At 40.4% G+C, this 22,746-nt stretch overlaps 1 protein-coding gene across 2 annotated transcripts in view; it reads left to right on the forward strand.

The window, feature by feature from the left end:
* Positions 1–3,266: 3,266 nt before the first annotated feature.
* The window catches only part of shtd (shattered), a 786,765-nt gene continuing 767,285 nt past the window's right edge, over positions 3,267–22,746 (forward strand). For both annotated transcript variants that reach the window (XM_067155551.2, XM_068229717.1), the window contains exons 1-2: positions 3,267–3,550; positions 8,426–8,563. In XM_067155551.2, coding sequence (XP_067011652.2) covers positions 3,527–3,550; positions 8,426–8,563 — 162 coding nt within the window. In that variant the 5' untranslated portion in view covers positions 3,267–3,526. The remainder of the gene's footprint in view (positions 3,551–8,425; positions 8,564–22,746) is intronic.

Here is a 22,746-nt window from a genome sequence, read left to right on the forward strand (position 1 = left end):
GGTACTCTTTGTCTTTGGGCAACCTGCAGCTGTTGCAGGAAGATTGTATAATAAATAATAATAGTAAGTTATTGAGACGAGTTGGTTCTTGTACTACTTGTGTAAATCCTCCCTCCCAAATTAACTTATTTGCCAGTTTCTGTTCATGGGCTTCACTTGCAGCTCCATTCCATTCAACCTCAGGCAAGTTCAGATCTCCCCCAATTATTACCACATCATTATTATTGTTTTTATGAGTATAATCTATTATTTTCTCAAATATTTCCATGTCTCTTTCCTCTCTTCCTGGCCTGTATGTTCCTATAATTCCCACCTCCTTCATATTATCACAAATTAATTTTATCCCTAATATTTCATCCCTTTCATCGGTAAACCATTCATGTGAACAATATGTTTCCTTCACCAGAATAAACAGCCCTCCTCCCTTTTATCTCCTCGGTCTCTACGATAGACTGTGTACCCTTCTGGAAATACTTCTCTATTACCCACCCCTTCTCTCAACCACGATTCCACTCCTATCACCACATCAGTCTCATAAGATTCCATCAATGTACCGAATTTTAATTGTTTATTTACTACACTCTGACAGTTTATCAAGAGCAATCTCAGACCCCCTTTCTCCCTAAAAATTGACTGTTGCAATTGGGTAACTTGAAATTCCTTACTTTCCTGAGTTTCATTTACTAGTTGGCTGAGCCAGCTTGAAGTACAGCTGGCTCTTTCTACTAGTTTTCCTGGTCAGTATTATAACTCAAGGGAGTTGCCTTTTTTACAGTACATATCTTATGATTAATAAAATCTAGAACAATATTTGCTATCTTTCGTTTACCTGAATTGTTTAGATGAAGGCCATGCTTTGTGTAACAGTGTCTCTCGAAACTGCTGCTATCAATTACCTGTGTATTACGAAAATGTTTACAAATTTTAGCCATATCTGTATTAACTTTGTCCACTTCAGTGTTCACACACGAGGCTCTAATCAAATCATGCCTGTGGGGCACGTTCACTACAAAAATGTTAGTGTGAGTCAGCTTACCTAGTGTACATTTAAGTTCCGAAATAACATTCTTAGCGTCGTTGTGAGCTACGTCGTTCGTCCCACCGATGATCACTACTGCATCACGACTTCCGAGATTTCTTGCCGCCTGCTCCGTATTTTCCAATACCTTCTTCATTGGGGCCCCAGGATAGATGACTGCCGATGCTGTAATATCTTCATTGACCATTTTCTCCGCAATTCCCCTCGCCTGGCTATAACCAAATATAAGAACGTTCGATACTTTCGCCGGTGCACTGTGTGGGATTTTAGGCCTAACTTTGCCGCTTCTCGTAACGGATTTTGCGCTATACGTTTGACTGCTTCCTATACGGATACCCTGCGTATCGCTTACCTCCCTCAGGGATGAAAATCTATTTTTGGTGTCAATTACAAAGTTGTCCTTATTAAACTGTACACTTTTCCTCCTAGAATCTGAAGCAACTTGACAACACGCGCTAGAATTCTCGGAGCCACCTGTGTTCTGAGAGTTTACTGGTACCGGTACTTTCGATTCCAGTAAACGTACCTTTTCCTTTAAAATCTCATTCTCCGCTTTTAATGCTTGTAAATCCTGTTGCAATAAAGAGAGAATTACAAGTACGTTATCATTACCTCTATCCTCCAAGTAATGAGACGCCAGCGATTCGTTGACCGTTGTAGGCCTAGGTTTGTTACCGCTATTCAAATTGCTCTCGCCACAGCTAACACAAGTCCAAGTATCTTCATTTTCAGCAAAACCAGCACTACATATACACTCAAAATGGTACCAAATTAAACACTTTTCACACTGGATACCATTCTTCACTCGCTTCTTGTTTACACCACATTTATTCCCGATTATTTCGCAAGAGAACCGGGAGCTATCTTCACTTACATCCTTCGCTGACGCCATCTTGTTAAAGTAAGATACCGCGAATATATTACAAATTAAAATTCCGATTCCCGACTTCTTTCCACATATCAAAACTGCAGCTCAACACACATGGTGCACACAATGGCGATTATCTGCTCGTACGAAAGGCCAACATTACTATCAAATTCAACCGAGTATTCCCACACTGCCGTGGTTTGCAAATGGTATGTATACACGACGTCACATTACCAATATCATCCGACTACGTTTTAATCATGCCTTAACCCCAGTATATTTAACTCGATTTCACATTACGAACGACCCAACTTGTTCCTGCGGAGAATCTCAGGGCGATAGTGACCACTTGTTTTTTCATTGCCCCCAATATGGACATCACCAGGCCATTTTAATGCAGAAATTACTTAAAGTTCAAGTACCTTTCCCTACACGACTTTCAGTTTTGTTGCACCAACCTTCGCTTACGATCATTACTATTTTAAACGAATACCTTGATAACACTCACATCAAATTGTAATTATGATCAAATTTTCAGTTGTTTTTTTCCGACATGTTTGTGAGGTGGCACTGCTATATGTTCCTGGTGAGTAGATACTGTGTAGAGATGAGAAGAACGCAAGAATGAGGAATGTGGCCTGCAAGCACGAACTTCCTGTTCTGCCCAGACAGATCGGCTCTTATCTGCTACACGAAAACATTGACTCACACTTTGCAGTTTGCTGAATTACAGCTGACAAGAATGAAGAGCTGCCAGTAGAAGATAATTTAAAGTCGCCTGGGTAGTAGTGGAGTTGCTATGGTAACCATTGCGTCACTGGCTCTGCTGGTGAAAACCTCTTCTCCCCGTGCCTCACCAGGCATGTGCATTCTTCTGATCTCCCAACAATACTGTATCAAGGTTTTTATTACCTTCCGATCTTGTACAGTGTAACACGTTACTCCTATTCCAACTTACTAAGTTATTTGTGTCTCTGCTCAGTACCGAATGTAATACTTCCATGAATCTACTTATACCCGATATAATATTGTTTCTTTAAGTGCATCTATCTACGTGTGATCATGCTAAAATCGTGCATTAGTGATGTAATCGTGTGCTTTTGCGATATAAGTGTAATATATTAATGGTCTCGTGACTGGGAAAGAATTTATTGAATCCCAAATAAATATCCGCAAGACAAGACAAGACCATCTGACGTATACTAAATATTGATACCGTAATAATGATTGCGTACTTTGAGGAAAAGTTAAACATTTGTATAAACTCTTCGCCTTTGTAGTTTTGAATATTTACTGTATTAAGTTGGTACACTTGTTCGTAGCGCCAACGCCGCCAAGTATAGCATGGTTTAACTTGTTGCGAGTAGTGTTTAGGTTTGCATGGGTTTGTAGTTTGCGTGAAATGTGAAATGGCACGTTAGGAAATTAGCCAATATTCTTTATAGTCGACTGCTTTAGAAGTTTCCGAGATGTAGGGTGAAACATTTTAATAACGCAGCTAGTGTATCGTTCCACAAGTCCGAATAATTTCTCCGTCGCTAACCGGAGAAGTTCATCCTAACCTTATTTTTGTGCTGAAAAGAAGGCTGTCAGCAAATCTGGATGTAACGAAGGATAATATGATCGCGGCCTCCGAACCACAGGTATGTCTTTTAGTATTTACTCTCCAGAGAAACAAATATTTCTTCACGGTTGCCATTAATGTCATCATTTAGTATGGGTGAGATTATTATTATTAAGGAAAGAGCGCACAAACGTGCATAAAATTGGTATACATTGATCGTCTTTGCTGTATTCCTTTAGAGTCTTGTGTCTCTGTGTACAAATTGTAAAATGATAACGCTCACACACTTTGTTGCATAGTTTGCATAAGCAGTCTTCATCTGGGTCATGGAAGTATGTTTTCATGCACAATTTATGATGAAATCCATGTACAGATAGTCTAGTAATGGCACTTCGCAAAACCTGGTTTGGTCCACTCCATCTTCGGTCTAGCATGGCTTCTGTTGTGAAAAATTCCGGCCATATTTTTTCTTGTTTTTCTTTTCTTTTCCTAAGGACTTTTTCTGCTTGTGGTGTAGATGGTAGCTGTAGGATGTACCTCATATCTTCTATGCAAAAGCGTTCTTTTGCAAGCATATACGCTAGTCTTGACAGCGCTGTTTTTGCTATCCCCAGTATTCACGAGGTTGTTACACCGTCTTCGATTTCAACGAAACTGAATGCTAGCAAATTATTTATTGTATTTACCAGAGGGTTGTTTTGTCCAATCATATGTTCTAGCTTCTTTATTAACTTGGCTCTGTTCAGAAAATCGAAGGCTTTCGTATAATCAATGAAGACAACGTGAAATTTTCCTCCTCTGTGCCTTAGTGCCTCATGTGTGTCGTTTAGTAGATTTGCAGTTGTGTGCAGGGTCCCTCTCCCTTTCCTGAATCCAAATTGCTCCTCCGGAATGTGGATTTCAATTTCCCTCTCAAGTCGCCGGGTGAGAATTCTTTCATAAATCTTGAAGGAGTTGTTCTCTAACGCTATTCCTCTGTATGACTTTTCATCATTGGTTTCTCCTTTTCCTTTATAGAGGATTTTCATTCGTGATTGCCTCCAGCTATCTGGGATAAATCCGCTTTCAAGACTTCTATTGAAGAGTTTTGTCCATACGGGATCTAGTATTTCTAGGGAGTCTTGTAGATTTTCAGTATATATCCCGTCTGGCCCTGCAGCCTTCCGCTTTTTCATGGTAAATACCGTCTCTTTTAATTCTGTAAGGGTTATTGCAGATATTGTTGTATTGTTCTGTTCTCTGATGTCGAGAGCTCGGGTTCTGTTTTCTTTGTTGAGAATTGTTGTGAAGTGGGTTTCCCAAGATTCGATGGTTATATGATTTGATTGATTTTGTACCTTTTTCTTCAAGGCTATGTAGGGGTCTTTAAGAGCTTCCTTAGCTTGTATCTTTGCGTGGTCTTCCATATAGGCTGATTTCTTGAGAGCTAACAGATGCTTATAGAGTTTTCTTTGATGAGCGTACATTTGGGTGAGGTTATGTTGAGACTTGTGCGGTTCTTCAGGCAACAGATGAAGCCAACATCAATTCCAGATAAACTAGATCAATCATATATAACTGTGAGCATGCAACCATGCATGTCAAAATTGAAAAGGCCTGGATGACTTCCTCCTGTGGGTGGAGGGTGGTAGAATAACACCCACGGTATCCCCTGCCTGTCGTAAGAGGCGACTAAAAGGGGCCTCAGAGGCTCTGAATTTTGGAGCGTGGGTTGGCGACCCCGGGGCCCTCAGCTGAGTCCTGGCGTTGCTTCACTTACTTGTGCCAGGCTCCTCGCTTTCATCTATCCTATCTGACCTCACTTGGTCATCTCTTGTTTTTTTCCGACCCTGACGCTATTTGGTTTGCGAGGGCTAGGGAGTCTTTCATTTTCACGCCCTTCGTGGCCCTTGTCTTTCTTCGACCGATATCTTCATGTTTTGAAGTGTCGGATCCCTTCCATTTTTCCCTCTGATTAGTGTTATAGAGAGGATGGTTGCCTAGTTGTACTTCCTCTTAAAACAATCACCACCACCTGGATGACTGGCGTATGCGGTTGCTAGGTAACATTGCCTGGCCATCCATCCATACTTCACATCACAATCTGCATAGTTGCCAGATTACACTTCCATTATCCATTTTTTGATGGTAATTTTTCAGACGACCCCCAGCCATTAAGACATATTTATGTCAAAAATGACGATGTTATTAAGTGTTCGTCAGTTAGAGGGAACAGTGCAGAGAGTTTTTTCTTATTGACTGTACACTTGTATTGACCAGGTACGTAATTTATATGGGGCAGTCAAATGAAAACTGAACACCCGCTACAACGTGGTCAGGGAATGCTTTTATTCAAAATTAATTTCCAAAAGCGTTAATACAGGTATCCCACTGGGAGACGAGACAATCAATTCAAGTTTTGTAGAAAGAGGTAGGTTGCTGATGGATCCGCAACTGCATCCACTCTTGCACTTCCTCATTAAAATGAAACCGATGTCCATCCTCTATGATTTGGGTTTTCCCGGATAAGGCCTCGATGGGCCTTTCCTGTGCACGCATCGTCTTGCAGTGATGTGCGCTCTTCTCGGAATCTATGCCACTCGTGCACACTCATCATGGACATACAGTGTTCGCTGTACACAGCAGATAGTCTCGTGTACTCCAGCACCCTCAGACACTGGAAAACGAATCACACTTCTCTGCTTGCCTCAATTTCTGCATCTGTACGAACACGCTAGACCAACAAAGACATAACCTAACATCTGTGTACACCAGTGAGTTGTCACTACTGTATGCCTTTCCCCTACCACAGCGATGGCAGTAGCGATATGTAATAACATTGTTGCCACCTTTCGCGCAGAATTTGTGTTATGGCACGTATTCAGATTTTATTTGACTGCTCCTAATATAATTAGCCTATATCATTTTTACAAATTGATATCTGAAACCACTGTTCGCACATCTTAAGTTGCCTTTTACATCAAGACTTCAAGAACAAGAGATTTTATATGTTATCTGATGTTTTTGGTTGTGTTTCTACGACACTTCATGATTAATTTTTTATAGGACATTTTAGTATTGTGTTTTTCAAGTGTTGTATTAACTTTATATTCTGTCTTTAAGGCTGAAGAAGGCTCAGTGGGACTGAAACATTTACCAACTGTGTGAATTTTCTAATATTTTCTCCTTTAAGACACACTTGTATTGACTAAGGTGGACCAGTTATATAATTTTTGTTTTAATATTCCATTGATTCTGACAGTGGGGATACTGCAGAACTGTACTATTCAGTTGAGTTCCTCAATGATCTATGCTACTTCATAAGCTGTGGGAGCTATTGTCATACTCATCAGAAATCTTATAACAATAGACCGCAAACCAAACGTAATTATTGCAGAGGTATTGGCAGGTTCGTCATCCGTCAATATCGTTTTCATTCCGCAAATTGACCGTGCACCTTCCAACACTGACCTGCTCTTTACTCTATGGACAGTTGTATGTAGCGGTGTTTGCTTTGACAATGTCAAAGTTAAAATTGTACAAGGGCTTGACCAGGGAAGACTGATTGAGAATTGTGAAAAAATATTCATTTAAAATGTGAATGTGGTTTACAAGGAGGTCCTTTGACATTAATGGCATTTGCAGTGTGTGTTAAACTAGGGGCAGTTGTATGTAATAAAGAAGAAACATACAGAAACAAAATAAAAGATACAAAAAATAAAGACATACATTTTTTTAAACTGGGTAGTGCCATTTCCCTTGCCCTGGGAGAAATGTCCAAATTCCTGCAGGCGCTTCTGTATTTAGTAACTAATTTCAGGTTTCAACACAATTAGTGCCCATTGTATTAAGTTGGCAATGGACTTTTCTACTTGGCAAAATACAATTCACCTCCCATGTAGATACAAACACTGGGAATACGCACAACAAACAGATTGTAGCAGCAAGAAACTGTTCAATGCTACACGCTCAACTCAACATCCTCCAATGAAATGTGATGTATACAGAACTACTTGTGCAGGGAGCAGACATGGTAACATACCTCTATATAGGTGACATACGTGAAACTACACTCAGAAAGTTTTGGTATGCTGATGAATGACTGGGCATTGGATGCGAGTCAGAATAATCTGGGCATAACTGACGTCGTTCTGACCTGAGATTTATCTACGGCGGGTATTTATTTCTGTAAATGGCGGTTGCAACGAAGTGCAGCTGGCCAATAAGAAAATCGGTTCCCTTTAGACAACATCGTATTATGGCATAATAGAAACCTTATAGGGGTCATCCCGGTCAAGAAACTTTTATTAAGAACTGTCACCAAGATCAAAAGCAGGAATATTTAACAGAAATGCTGAGGGTATACGTGGGCTTGGGGTGGTGTTCGTTGGTTTAACGATACTTACACCAGGCTTGAAGGCACTCATCCTTAGCCATATAGCAAACACAGCTCTGTGATGTTTATTTGCTCTCCCTGATTCTCATCTTAAGACATCCCTACCATCCCGTTGCCAGTCACTACAAACTGCACAGACTATGGGTAACAATGGAGTTACTGTAACAGATTGGTGGCCAAATATATTGTAGACTAGTTCCTTGTATCCTCTATAGGCCAGCAGGTTTTGAAGAAATGGTCTGTCTTGAACAAAATACGGACATAGTGTGGAAGGTGCGCAGACTCTTTGTATAAGAAGAGTTTGACATCCTCCCCTAGGTGTGACTGTGGTGCTGAACGTCAGACTGTTCAGACGTGTTTTACTGGCGCCCCACAGGAATTTCTGTTGATGATGGATAAATGTGCACTTTATATATAAAATGATTTGATTTAGTTTTAAGTACTCTGGGTATTCACAGTCCATTTGTTGGAAGTAGGGTAAGATGTCCTATGTATTATTCAAAATTACAATATTTGATGTTATTCTGAAGCCAAAAGGAGTAGCTCACATACAAATTGGATTTTATTAACTCGTTCCAGGAGTTTATCCCGCGAGGCAGGCGGCAGGTGGAGAGACATCCTGGAGATGTGGTGCTGCCATCTTCCAAACCGCAGCTAAATCACGAGTCCTTCCTGGTTCACCGGTTGAGCCAGGTGGCCCTGTCTGAGGACACCCAGGTACTGTCAGCGTCTTCTAATTTAGAATTACATTTTAAATTGTTTTCCTTACATTTTCGTAGAAATATTGTAGTTATTGGTGTGGTTTTGGGAGGTATGGCATAATAGAAACCATATAGGGGTCATACCGGTCAAGAAAATTAACCTTCTAAGAACTTTTATCAAGAACTGGCACCAAGATCAAAAGCAGGAATATTTAACAGAAATGCTGAGGGACTATGTGGGGTTAACTTCTGATCTTTCCAACAATGTTCCATTGTAGTTCCTGAGTGTGTTGTGCAGAATGATAAGAAGTGTTTTTTGTTTGTCCTGTATTCCTAGTCTTCATCTGTTTATCTGTCTTACTTCCCACGTGAAGACTGCAGCCCGCCCTCCTGATGAAGCCGGGAAGCAGAAACGAGCTCATTGGGGGCGAGAAGAGAGATGTGTCGATTGTCCTTGCCTGTTGTCTTCCTATACTGACTTGTCTTTGTGTTTTTCCCATCATGTTGTGATAGTACATCTGTCACTCCTTCACAAGATGTTTTTCACAACCGCTTAAGATTCTTACATAAGAATTATTCAATATTAATTATTTCAAAAGTTAAATGCTCAGGTAAGACGTATGTATATTTCGTAAGTTAGTTGTAGAAACGGGAAAGTTCTCCATTTTGTGAATTGTCAGTTATAGTCCACACGGAACAACAATGGGATGGACGTTTAAGAGAGCAACGCCGGCCTCTTCTCTGCAACGTCAGTATCGCATGTTAAAGATGTATTTTAAATAATGCAATAAGCATATGTAATGTATAATTAAGATTAGTGGCCTATTTGTGGCAAGAACAAATACACTGAGTGGCCAAAAGTCACAGGATTGGGTTTTCCATTAGAAAATGTGCTGTGTATGACCCCTGAACGTTGCGGCGTAGCCGAGCTGAGTGTCGTGAAGATGGCAACCGACTTTGAACTTGGAATGATCATTGGTGCACGGTCTATGGGTCATAGCATTTCAAAGATTACACATGAATTCAGGTTTCTGAGGTCGACAGTTTCGAGGGTGGATCTTCAATATTGCAGAGAGAATGTTACCACCTGTGTTAACCGCCATACAGGAAGAGCACAGGTATTTAACGAACAGCCATCACGTCGCCATGCTGGGCGCTTGATGGGCTGCGGTGAGTCGGATCACCGCCCAGTTGAATGTTGGGAGTGAGGAGCCCATTTCTAGCAGAACTGTAAGGACGCAGCTGCACCGCATATGCTTTACCAGCGGACGACTAACTCGAGTCTTTTGGCTGACCCTCGACACAGAGCTCAACGACATGCATGGGCTCGCGAACATCGGAATTGGACCGTGGAACAGTGGCGGCGTATGGTATGATCCGATGAATCCTGGTTCCAGTAGTATCGAGCTAATGGGCGCGTGAACGTATGGCATATGTCCCATGAAGCTTGGATCCTGCATGTCAACAAGGTCGTATCAAGGCGAGAGGTGGCTCGGTTGCGGTCTGGGCAGCGTTCTCATGGTCACAATTAGGCATCATTGTCCGACTGCAGGGAGCGCTGACAGATGCACGTTATGTGGACACTCTTTCTGACCATCTGCATTCCTTTCTGGCCTTAGAGTACCTTGATGGATATGCCATGGTTGAACAGGACATTGCGCCATGTCACTGCTCTGTGGTGGCATGCAGGTGGTTGGAGGAGCACTCCAGTGAAGTTACGACCATGGACTGGCTCTCCAGATCCCCCAATCTTTATCCAATCGAGCATTTATGGGATGCTCTCGATGCTGGTGTATGCTGCATGAACCCTGCACCAACTACACAAGACAGATATTGTGGGTAGCAGTGCAAGATGCGTGAGTCCAGATCCCTCTAGAAAGATTCCAACACCTTGTAAGAGTCAATGCCTTGCCGTATTGCTGCCGTTTTTAGGGCTCGCTGAGGCGCAACTCGTTCTTAACATGACATTCTGTATCTTCCCATGACTTTTGGCAGTGCAGTATATTTTTCAATGTCAGTAAAAATAATTCTCTTACGACAGTTGCCCATTTACAATAGTCATTGGGTGAGTTGGCCATACTTTTAGGGTCGCACAGCTGTGAGCTTGCATCCGGGAGATAGTGGGTTCGAACCCCACTGTCGTTTACTTCCCAATCCTAGGGCTTTCCTATCCCGTCATTGCCATATGGCCTATCTGTGTCGGTGCAACGTAAAGTTAAAAAAAAATTACAATAAGCATACTTGTCTTTTCCTACTTTAACTATAGTGCCTTTGCTTATTCTAGCTGCAGCTGCAGTTCTATCTAACACTTTATTCAAGCAGAGGACCATTATTAACTTTCTCCAGGTCAGATTACTGTCGTACATAACAAATAACATCTCGATGTAGGAATACCTTTGCCAAAACGTTTCCTCAGTCTCTTCACTTTCCGCCATTGGATTCAAGTTAAAAGCTTCTAGGCATATATTATACACAAACAATATTTAAAACTTAACTGTTCAACTATGCTATTATTATTATTATTATTATTATTATTATTATTATTATTATTATTATGCACATGCTCACATCTTTAAAAAAATGTTTACCAAGCTCGATAGCTGCAGTCGCTTAAGTGCGGCCAGTGTCCAGTAATCGGGAGATAGTGGGGTCGAGCCCCACTGTTGGCAGCCCTGAAGATGGTTTTCCGTGGTTTCCCATTTTCGCACCAGGCAAATGCTGGGGCTGTACCTTAATTAAGGCCACAGCTGCTTCCTTCCCATTCCTAGGCCTTTCCTATACCATCGTTACCATAAGACATATCTGTGTTGGTGCGACTTAAAGCAAATAGAAAAAAAAAAGCAGTTTATGAATAACAGCATAATTATTTGTGCGGACACAAAAGTGCAAGCATGAAGTAACCTTCACTGTTAAGAAACAATTAGCACAGTGAACACAGCTCTCTTGCCACATGTATTGCAACATTGCTCCTTCTCTTCGTTGTCCCGCGCTCTTTTGTCGGCAATGCTTTCTTCCCACTCCATCTGCAATACAGCTCCATGTGGACTATAATTGTGGAACTCACTAATTCCAACAATTTCACAAGTTTCTATGAGTCACCAATGTATTGATATAACAAAGCCTGTATGGCTCGGGCGGCAGCACACCAGCCTCTCACCGTTGGGTTCCGTGGTTCAAATCCCGGTCATTCCATGTGAATTTATGCTGGACAAAACGGAGGTGGGACAGGTTTTTCTCCAGGTACTCCGATTATCCCTGTTATCTTTAATTCCAGCAACACTCTCCTATATCATTTCATCTATCAGCCGTTGATCATTGTCCCAGAGGAGTTCTATTCTATTTTTTTTTGCTTTACGTTGCAACGACACAGATAGATCTTATGGCCATAATGGGATAGGAAAGGCCTAGGAATGGGAAGGAAGCGGCCGTGGCCTTAATTAAGGTACAGCCCCAGCATTTGCCTGGTGATGGGAAATCACAGAAAACCATCTTCAGGGCTGCCGACAGTGAGATTCGAACCCACTATCTCCCGGACGCAAGCTCACAGCTGCGCGCTCCTAACTGCACCGCCAACTTGCCCAGTCCGGAGGAGTGCGACAGACTTCGCCAACTGGCACAATTCCTATCCTCACAGCTAGATGGGGCCTTCATTTCTGACCTGGTCGAGTGACTGGGAGGAGGCTGTGGATTTTAATTTTTTCTATTGACATAATACTTAAATCAAAATGACCTTTTAGAAGAAATACACTTTTTTATTTTTTAAATAAGAACATGTTTTGTTCTTTACAGGGGAAATCTTCAAGCTTAAAGAAGATGCAAGGATGTACCAAAATATATGGCAAAGTTGACAAGTAGACGCACTAAAAATATATATATATTTTTTGTAACATTGTATATAGGTAATACTTTAGTCTTTCTTTTTTAATGTACAGTTCTTGTATATTGCGTCCTTGTAATGGTGATATTCCAGTCATACAAGATGATGTTATGTTAATTTTTTAAAACTGGATAAATTAAAATCTCCTCTTGAGATTCTACTTGATGATAAGGTTGTGATTATAGGTTTAGTCTAGCAAAGGAAATTCCTCTCAATTAAAGATTCAGAGTAAAGTGTCGTTGCTGACAACACAAATGTAAGGATGAGATCAATGTTCTAAAGGGACCAGCAGGGAAACTCTTCAGCAAATATCTTGGAAAATCTTCAAGATTTCCAGTGTTAATTTTTCTAATCTACACATTTAAACCATCCAGAATGTTAAATTAAAGAGGAATTATAGGAATATTAGCTGTAAATGCTAATGTCAGATTTATTTTATAAAATTCAAAAGGTATTAAACATAGTTTAACAATCTTGCAGAATAATGATCTGATTCTTGCATGGTCTTTTGTCATCATGGATGCGCCTTGTGTTGTTCCTACCAAGAAACCTCGGGTCCACAGTCCTTGCAGGATCAAATTCTTTGACTGCAGTTTTGTTCAGATAACACGAAATGTTTGCTTCTAATGACTATCTGAATCTGTCTTTAACTAAGTTCATCTGATTAAATCCTCGCTCACATGCACAGTACCAGATGTCTCAGATAGGAAGTCTGTTACTGCCTGCCAATTCTAACAGTTAAACAATTTTCTCCTCTCGTACAAATCATTTTGTGTGCATTCCCATCATTTTCACATTTTGTGACTTGTTTCCTCAAATGCTCTGCCAACATTGAAATGTCACCAACACCATGAATTTCCAAATCATTTTCAGTTGACCGGTGGAAAGTATCAGATATGGTTGTGCACTTTTCTACAGTTTCGTGAACCAAAAATCTTTCCCTGAAGTATCTAATCAGTTTTTCTTTCTGCAAATCGGCAGCAGAACTAGCAACTGACCAATTCACTTCAGCTGTATCTCTTGGAAAGTGCCATTAATAGATGTGTTTGTTTTAAATTTATTTTCATTTGGGCCAGGCGTAGTTCTGAATAATTCAAGTGATGTTACTGTATTTTTTGCATATAGTTCAGTAGCGGTGTGAAATAGCTGCTCCCTCATAAATAGACGAGAGAAATTCTTCATGATTTCAAAACAAATCCAGAAGAAAGTGCAGCATGTGAAAAAATTTAAAATCTGTGAGTTTCTCAGAAGACCATTTTGTCACTGGAGCTGCTTCATTACTTGCAATAATATTTTCCAGGTGTACAATGACATTTCCAGTCACTCACTAGAGCTGATAGATAACCTTGCTTGCCACTCATCTTACACTGTGCAAATAATGAATTTGCCAAACTCCCATCTCACAGATTCAGTGTATTTTCCAGTTCATGTGACTATGAAATCATTAGTTCTTATTTTTCCCAGTACCGAGCTCGATAGCTGCAGTCGCTTAAGTGCGGCCAGTATCCAGTAATCGGGAGATCGTGGGTTTGAGCCCCACTGTCGGCAGCCCTGAAGATGGTTTTCCGTGGTTTCCCATTTTCACACCAGGCAAATGCCGGGGCTGTACCTTAATTAAGGCCACAGTCACTTCCTTCCAATTCCTAGGCCTTTCGTATCCCATCGTCGCCATAAGACATATCTGTGTTGGTGCTACGTAAAGAAAATAGCAAAAAATTTTTTCCCAGTAAAGGTTCTGCTGCTGTAACAAATGATAGTCATCTGTGTTACTCTCATTGACTATTGTTTGTGTTACCTCTACTACAGTGGTAACACAAAACAAGGCACAAACAGAGTTAAAAGGGGAAGGTAAGAACAAACTACACAATATAAGAAAACACTACACACTCGGAAAAACAGTAGCTGGCATTACTCGGATCTCCAACAAAACATGTATGAAATATCAGTAGGGCCAACTAGTGAACAACAAACCAGGAAGATGAAAAGGCTGGGAACCCACCAAAGGCATGGACATGGCTTAGATAGCGGATTCCGAAATGAATCACTGTGATCCCTAGTTTTTAAAAATATTATTTACAAGATAATTTTACAAATGCATTCCAAGTTGTGAGCTATAAGTTCAGTGATATACATAGGTTATTCGTAGCAGTGTAAATTCAAATTTCAAGTCAACTATACATCTATTTACCAATGCAGTTGTACAATGCAATATACAGTGAAGTTGAAGAGTTTCTCCAAAATCTAGCATACCTAAAGTGATACAGAACTACCAGAGGTAAACCCCAAGGGAAATAATATTAAACTACAATATACATATTTTAGTGAAACAAGAAATGGGAATGCCTCGGAAACGAACAGGTAAGTCCAGCTGAAAAACTAAGGTGTCATAAGTAACTAATTTGGTGAATCTAGGCGAGGTTAAGGCAGACTCCTGTATGAAAAGCAAATCGGAACATTACGGAAATTTTAGCAGGAAAGGAATTCAAGAATGCTTACCCGAGGAGTGTGCCATTCCGGAAACCGGGGGACGTCAACCAGATAGGCTGCTCGCAGACAGATAAACCGAGACCGACAGAATTCAGGATACAGAATTAATTCTAACACTGCCTTGCTCACAATATATAGGAATTACTGGCCTTGGAGGCAGCCAATCAGCATGCATGTGTTCCCTATCGCCACCTAGACTCACCAATCACAACCTTACTTTCGATCGCGAACTTTGACTAACATTCTAGAATACGCATGATCGCGAAAGTCGTATTTTTCCAGAATAGACAGAACACACTTTCTAGAACACATACCAACAAAGTAACACACCCTGTACAAAAGTTATGTAACTTTCTGGATCTTTCCAGGAACTATAGACAGAATTCTACTATTTACAAATGCCTATGTTACAACATTATACAGTACAGGTTAGGTCAATAAAAATAAAACATCATATGATATTTTACAAACAAAGTCTTAAAAAAAATACATTCCACTCGCATTACATAGTTCACTTGTACCATCTTCCTCCCCCCGAAAGTCGAGCCCTGCTCGACCAATGAAATAACCTCACTGGGGAGCAAGCGATAGAACGTTTTCACACAGTACCGATAGTAAAGGTACATTACTTTAACACACCTGATTTCTTGAAGTTAACTTTGTCATAACCAACAACACAAACTGTCACATAATTTTCAAAAAAAATAATATAGATCCACCTCTCGAATAAATATCACAAAATCCACATGGATTGTCACATTGCACTTCAAAATGCCTTCTTTCACAGATGAGTAGACAATTTGTAGTCTGTCCACCAAATCATGTACACCATACTTTCTTCCAAATGTTAGAAATAACAAAACTTCTCACTTGTTGCTAACACTTTTGCACTACTTTCCCACAACAGTCACAGCACAGCTAGGCCACAGGTTCTTGCTGATGATGCGGCTGCCGACACGGCCGTTTGCTGCCAGCCTTCATTCAATGTCAGTCCAAACCCGACACCTAGGTGAGATGCAGTTCAGTGGTCTCTTGCACCAAATAAGCAGGGGTGAGACACGGTCCAGTCCGCCTGCCACGAATGTTCCCCGCAGGATAGTGGTCCCGGATGGTAACGCCCAAGGCACACGCTGTGCCTCCCAATTTGGCACTTCAGGTTGCTGCCCGAAGAAGCTGGTCACTGCAGCCGCTGTAACACACACAAACCGCAGCAAACAGGGAAATACTTTGAGGTAAAAGTATGTTGCTGGGCTCAAGATCTCGCGTGGGTGTCGGGTTTGGACTGACATTGAATGAAGGCTGGCGGCAAACGGCCGTGTCGGCAGCCGCATCGTCAGCAAGAACCTGTGGCCTAGCTGTGCTGTGACTGTTGTGGGAAAGTAGTGCAAAAGTGTTAGCAACAAGCGAGAAGTTTTGGTATTTCTAACATTTGGAAGAAAGTATGGTGTACATGATTTGGTGGACAGAGTACACTGAACTGCATCTCACCTAGGTGTCGGGTTTGGACTGAACAAAGTCTTAAAAAAAAAAATACATTCCACTCGCATTACATAGTTCACTTGTAACAGTTTGTCCATAGTGCTAAGTCTCCCTTGGTCTCTATACATATACATGTCATATACGTGGAAGGTCTTGTGCAAAGTATATTATATACATTCTCTTTAGTCTAACAGTTATTTTCAAGAAGATTTGTGGCCTGGTTTAAAGCAGGGTCAGTCAAGTCATATGCCATGAGGCTTTTGTTTCAAAATTTACTTATTAATGTCAGAAGTTCAAAATATGAAACATGAAAACACAAAGAAAAGAAGCATGAAATAGGCACAAGTACACAAATATGTGTTCATGAAATGACTTCAAACAGTTCCCGCCCAAAACGTAGCCACTATGAGAGCAATTGTATTAGCTTGAGTCAAATCAGTCGTACATCTGAATGGGCACAAGAGACAACATAAGAGATATTGTGCTGTTTGAAATTAGCCACAATCACATAGAATTGTTGTGGTCAGAAAATATCACTTATATATGTTGTCCCTTGTTCTTGCAACTTCAGCTCGCAGTCTGTTAGGGACTTCCAGATAGGCCAGTTCTCTGTGTGGCCAGCAGGTAGAGATTCTTTTGGTTCCATCCATTCAGACAAAATACTAGTTCTCTCCTTCCACATGGCAACTCATGCTTTTGCAACTGTTCTTTTTAACAGTTGGGTAGTTGTTAGGAAGCTCTTTCTCGATTTTATTCTCCTTTGAGCAGGTTGATATCCGTAGAGTGGGCGTGAGTTCCTTTCATTGTTGGCAGCCACTTCTCTTCTGATATCGGATGGAGCAATCCCACTTTATTGATTGGAGTTGGCGTCAAACAACCTGAAATCATCCTGCAACTGTCATTTAAAGCTGAGTGATGGGTACGAGAAGAAAGAATGTATGAGAAAACAGAAAACAATATCTTTTGGGGAGAGCGGAAGTTCAGTGGCACTAGCAAAATTGCAGTCGCCATGGCATTCAGGCACCTGGCAATTCAGCACTGCTGGTTTCCTTCAGTTTTCTCTTAGCAATGCAGTATCCTTTTCAGTCTTAAAATCTGCTATTTCCTTCCCTTTTTCCTGTTAGTGTCACTACATTGCTGATCACCTATTTCTAGCGGTTCTCCTAGCATCTCAAGAACTCCCCATCACTCATGGGGAACACCCTACTAGCACTTTCCGAGGCTTCATTACACTTGTCATATAATCTTTTGTTACGTTGGGTTCTCCACTGCCAGAGGCAGAGCCGAAACTTGTAGGCCGCTCCTAACATGCAGTACAGACGCTCCTGTTGGTTTGGTGTTCCAGTGGCATTTCCTCCACTGAGGGCCTATTTCCCTTCTATAAGGAGTCCTCTGCCCTATGGCGTTGGTTCTTATAGTAGGTCAGGTTATTTACTACTGCATGGAGACACTAGCCGTATGGTCTACTCCATTACCATAGCAGACAGGACCTATTCTAGTGATTAGACATTGTACACCATCACTTCTTCCGGCCAACATTCTGATGGTGAAATTTATTTCCATCGCCGGGACTTGAATCCTCCAATCATGGTGTCAGGCCACATAGAATTGATGCCTTAACGATCATGTCCCCCCAGGCGGGTGCTTAGAGAAGAGGGATCTACTGTGGTGAACTTTGGTGACCATTTACGCACATTATGATTTATTTTATTTCAACTAGAATTAGTGAAGTATAAATTAATGCTCAACTATGTGGCAAGTAGAAAATTAAAAATGGCTCTCTGCGTGGCTGAATGTTAGCTACATCCGGTAGGCACACACACACACTTGCTAGGCTTGAGATGTTATGATCACTGAAGTGCTTGATATGTATGTGATGTGTATTTTCGGGGATGAAGAGATGTTCTAGTGAACCAAATGTTATGGAACTTAGAAATCAAAATGTTATTAAAGGTTTTTCTACAATAAACTCAGAGAAAAAGGTCAAACCTCATTGAGTTTAGGTAATGTAGACAAGATGAATGAAGATCAATCGGGACAGAACTAAATTTTAATGCCACATGTCAGCCAAACAAAATGGAATTTCCTCATCAGGTACATGGGCCTTCTGTGAGCCCATATATGACAATGCGCACCACTTAAAGGACATCACAGAAAACAATCATTAAATATAAAGGAAGCAATAGAAATACACATTGCAAAAAAGGCCACCCAGAACAACTTCAATGATTCTTCATTATTCACTCTACTAAATTGTCACAATAATTCAGACTCCATTAAATTATGTAATTTATTAATTCACTAATGCTACTTAAACATCCCCTAAATCATTTCCAAAAGATTTTAAAATATGAAAATAATAATTCTGCATGTACAGTTCCACATCGCCGGTGTGTAACGTAATGGAAACCAGCCATCTAGAGAGACGCTGCATTCCTAGTTGAACCAGTGGGGAGAGAGGAGGCACATCGTTGAGACGAGTTCAAGCATTTCAACAATTATTGAGAATTTGTATATGGAATTTTAAATTTTTAAATAATAATAATGTTATTGGGTTTACGTTCCATTAACTACTTTTACAGTTTTCAGAGACGTCGAGGTGCCGGAATTTAGTCCCACAGGAATTATTTTATGTGTGATTAAATCTACTTACATGAGGTATTTGAGTACCTTCAAATACCACGGACTGGGCCAAGTTGGGGTCAGAAGGCCAGTGCCTCAACCGTCTGAGCCACTCAATCCGGCAATTAAAATATTTTTATATTTGGTCATAATATTCATAAGTTCTGTAAAATATATATGGCTTGATCATCTTGAACGAGGTCCAGTTTTACGGGTGCAGTGAATGAGCACTCCATTTGCTTCTTTCCTTAGATGTTTTCTTCCATAACCTGCCACAAATCCAGACTTCGTTCAGCTAGATCATTTCTAATTTGGTCGATCCATCTCTTCCTTGGCCGACCTCTTGATCTTTTGCCTTAGTGTTCCTTCTCAAACTACACTCCAGATAATATTTGTGGGTCCATTCTTTTGAGATGACCAAACCATTTCAGCCTGGTTTCAACACAGATCTCACTAAGGGTTTTTTTTTTTTTTTCTCACTTGGACAAGATGGTATATCTTGTCATTTCTTATTTATCCCTCCTTGTTTTCTGAATCATAGTTCTTAAAAACTTCCACGACTTGTAGTTTGCTGATATTTCTGTTGGTTTGGATGCAGGTTTCTAGACTGTATGTGGGAACTGATTCTAAGAAGCTTCTGTAAAGTATTAATTTTGATCTTAATGGAACTCTCTTATCCCAAAGTTTTCTCACAAGATGATAAGTAAGGTTCGGAAGTTCATGCGCTAAAAAACTAAGAAATATGCTCTTAAAAACTTGATAGTATACCAATAAATGCACTATTAAAATGAAAAAATGGCAGTGTACAAGTCATTGATAATAATAAACTTACATTTATTCCTTGGAAGTTGTAGCAGAAATAGTCCCGCTGTCAATACTGAGTGATGAATTGCAGTTCAAAACCATCACTTTGCACAAATTTTCAACAGAAAAACGTCATCTGTTGTCTCGCAAAACACTTTTCTAACGTGAACAACTTCTTTCCATATCACAAGATGTTATTGGGGCATATTTAAATGAAAGAGGCAAGTCTCTTGGTGTGACAGACGGTTTTCTTTCGAGATTGTCTCGAATATTACACAACTGTTTATAACCAAGATTTTTTGAAGTTACATAACTTATTTTTGCTTTCACTTTTGGTCCTATACTACCAGGAACAGAATTTAGATTGGATATTGTTTTTTCGAAAACAGTATGTGTTTCCTTTAAGGGAGATCCCTCAGCTTCTAGTGACGTTATGGCGGTTGGTAAATAAAAAAAAAAAATGGGCATTTATAAAAACAAGATTCTCTTCTAACTCAATGCCTGATAGAATATTTTGCACTGTTTGTATTGATACAGCTTCATTTGAGTCCAATGAATTAACACCAGGCGAGTTGGCCGTGCGTGTAGAGGCGCGCGGCTGTGAGCTTGCATCCGGGAGATAGTAGATTCGAATCCCACTATCGGCAGCCCTGAAAATGGTTTTCCGTGGTTTCCCATTTTCACACCAGGCAAATGCTGGGGCTGTACCTTAATTAAGGCCACGGCTGCTTCCTTCCAACTCCTAGGCCTTTCCCATCCCATCGTCGCCATAAGACCTATCTGTGTCGGTGCGACGTAAAGCCCCTAGCAAAAAAAAAAAAAAAGAAAGAATTAACAACCTCTTTGAATACTTCTATGAGCTGAGCTGCATCCGGCCATGTTCCCCATCGTGTTAACACTGGCGCAGGAGGAAGTGGGATATTGGGTGTTGTTGATCTAAACAACTTGACTCCTGAAGGAGATTTAACAAAATTTTTCTTTGGACAGGCCACAAACCGATCTACCAATGGGAAAGAATTGTGTATTGTCTCAGCAATACGATTAAGAGCATGTGCCAACCAAGTTATATGAATTAAGTTAGGAAAAATGCCTTTCAGTGTTCATTCTGATTTTACCATATAAGTACCTGGAATCGGCAACAAATAAAAGTAGGCGGTCGTATTTGATTCCAGATGGCCATAATAATTTTACTGAGTCCGTCACACACTGCGTTACAGTTACATTGTTAGTGGCCGGCAATTCACACACATTAAGAAGATATGGTATCGTCTTTTGTTCCTTATTTAAGGCGCCCACAGTTACATTCGCAATAAATCGGCCCTCAGAATCAGTGGTTTCATCTATAGACAACCACACAAACTGATCTGCTAATTCAATTTGTAAATTTGGCAATACGTCATTGTATCAATGTCCTACGTAAGTCTTACGCAATGTACAGTACGTGTTTCAGGCACATGTCGAGTGTATTTGGCAAGAAAATGTTTTAATGTGGGGTTATTAATATTATACAAGGGAATATCAGCAGCTATAAATGCTTGGCGCAAGTCGTAAGAAAATTCACTAATCCTACTTCCTAAACACTCTAATAGTTGTTTTTGAACAGGCTCTTTATTTGCGAGTTTGCTAGTTAAATTCTCCTGATGTTCTGCTGTGTTTATGTGTTTAACTATTTGAAATCTTTTCTCATTCCCGATAGTTTTCTCACACGCTCAACAGAAAGGTACCCTATTATCTGTAGATATTAAGTCACCTGAAATCTCTTTCAGTAAATTAGATAATCTACAACTTGAAGTTGCTCTTATTTTTGGCATTCAAAGGACTTTTTAACTGACACTTTATACGTGAAACATAGTTTGGTCACAACCAGTTCACAACACCGTTACACGACTCGGTGGACAGCCACTCGACAGCTAAGCGCAAAACGTGAGGGTAGATGATGAAACAGGAAATTCACTGCGTGACGTAACTTGTCACCACATGACAAGTTGCATCATCATGCGCAACATTATTGCCAACATCAACCAGATGAAAAAAGCTGATTATAAATGCTGTAAAAACCATTAAACTGATTAAAATATGCCATATAGGTGCTAAAATATTAAAATATGATTCATTTATCAAAATCTCAAAAATATGCAGTTATATGCACCATAAAAGCGTGTTCAAATGACTGAAAATTCCATAATTCATGCACATAATGTTTAAAGCATACATTTTTAACCTCTAAAAGAAACATGCAAATGCACGAACTTCCGGGCCCTAATGATAAAACTGTGCTCCATTCTACTACTAGTGATTCCTGAAGATGGTTGGCTATCTGTTCTTGCTACACTGAACTGATGGTTTGATGTTGGTACAGACGTTCTGTCGACTAACAGGCAACACTGCCGTTTTGGACTTCAGCCTCACGATCACACCGTATCACCATATTATCTGCAAAGACAAGAGCTTTAAAATCAGAGTTGTTGATCTTAACTCTTCATTATTTCATCCATATTACAATGATAATAAAAGTGGTGATAGTGCTCTGCCTAGTCTCAAACCACTCTGAATATCAGTACCCTACCTAGACAAAACTTTGGCAGTGTTCATACAGCATTTTGAATTTATTAATTAAAGCACATGATATTGAGCTATTCTCAAGGCATTTCCAGGTGTTTTTGTCTCTATACACTGTCATAAGCCTTCTCAGTATCTAGGAAATAAAGATGAAATCTTTTCCTTTTTCCTTCTCCATGATCATCCTTATTCCTTCTAAAACTATACTGCTCCTCTTTAAGCTGTGGTTCAGTAAGGTCGGTCAGGATCGACCTGTTAGCGCGTGTGACAGTCGAGTGGCTGGTGGCCAGAACCAAACCAGACAGTCTGCAGGTGGAGGAGTTCTTCCTTAGGATGTTTGATGAAATGACACGAATTTATCACAGCGCTAT

This window comes from Anabrus simplex, chromosome 11 (assembly GCF_040414725.1).
Source record: "Anabrus simplex isolate iqAnaSimp1 chromosome 11, ASM4041472v1, whole genome shotgun sequence".
NCBI lineage: Eukaryota > Metazoa > Arthropoda > Insecta > Orthoptera > Tettigoniidae > Anabrus > Anabrus simplex.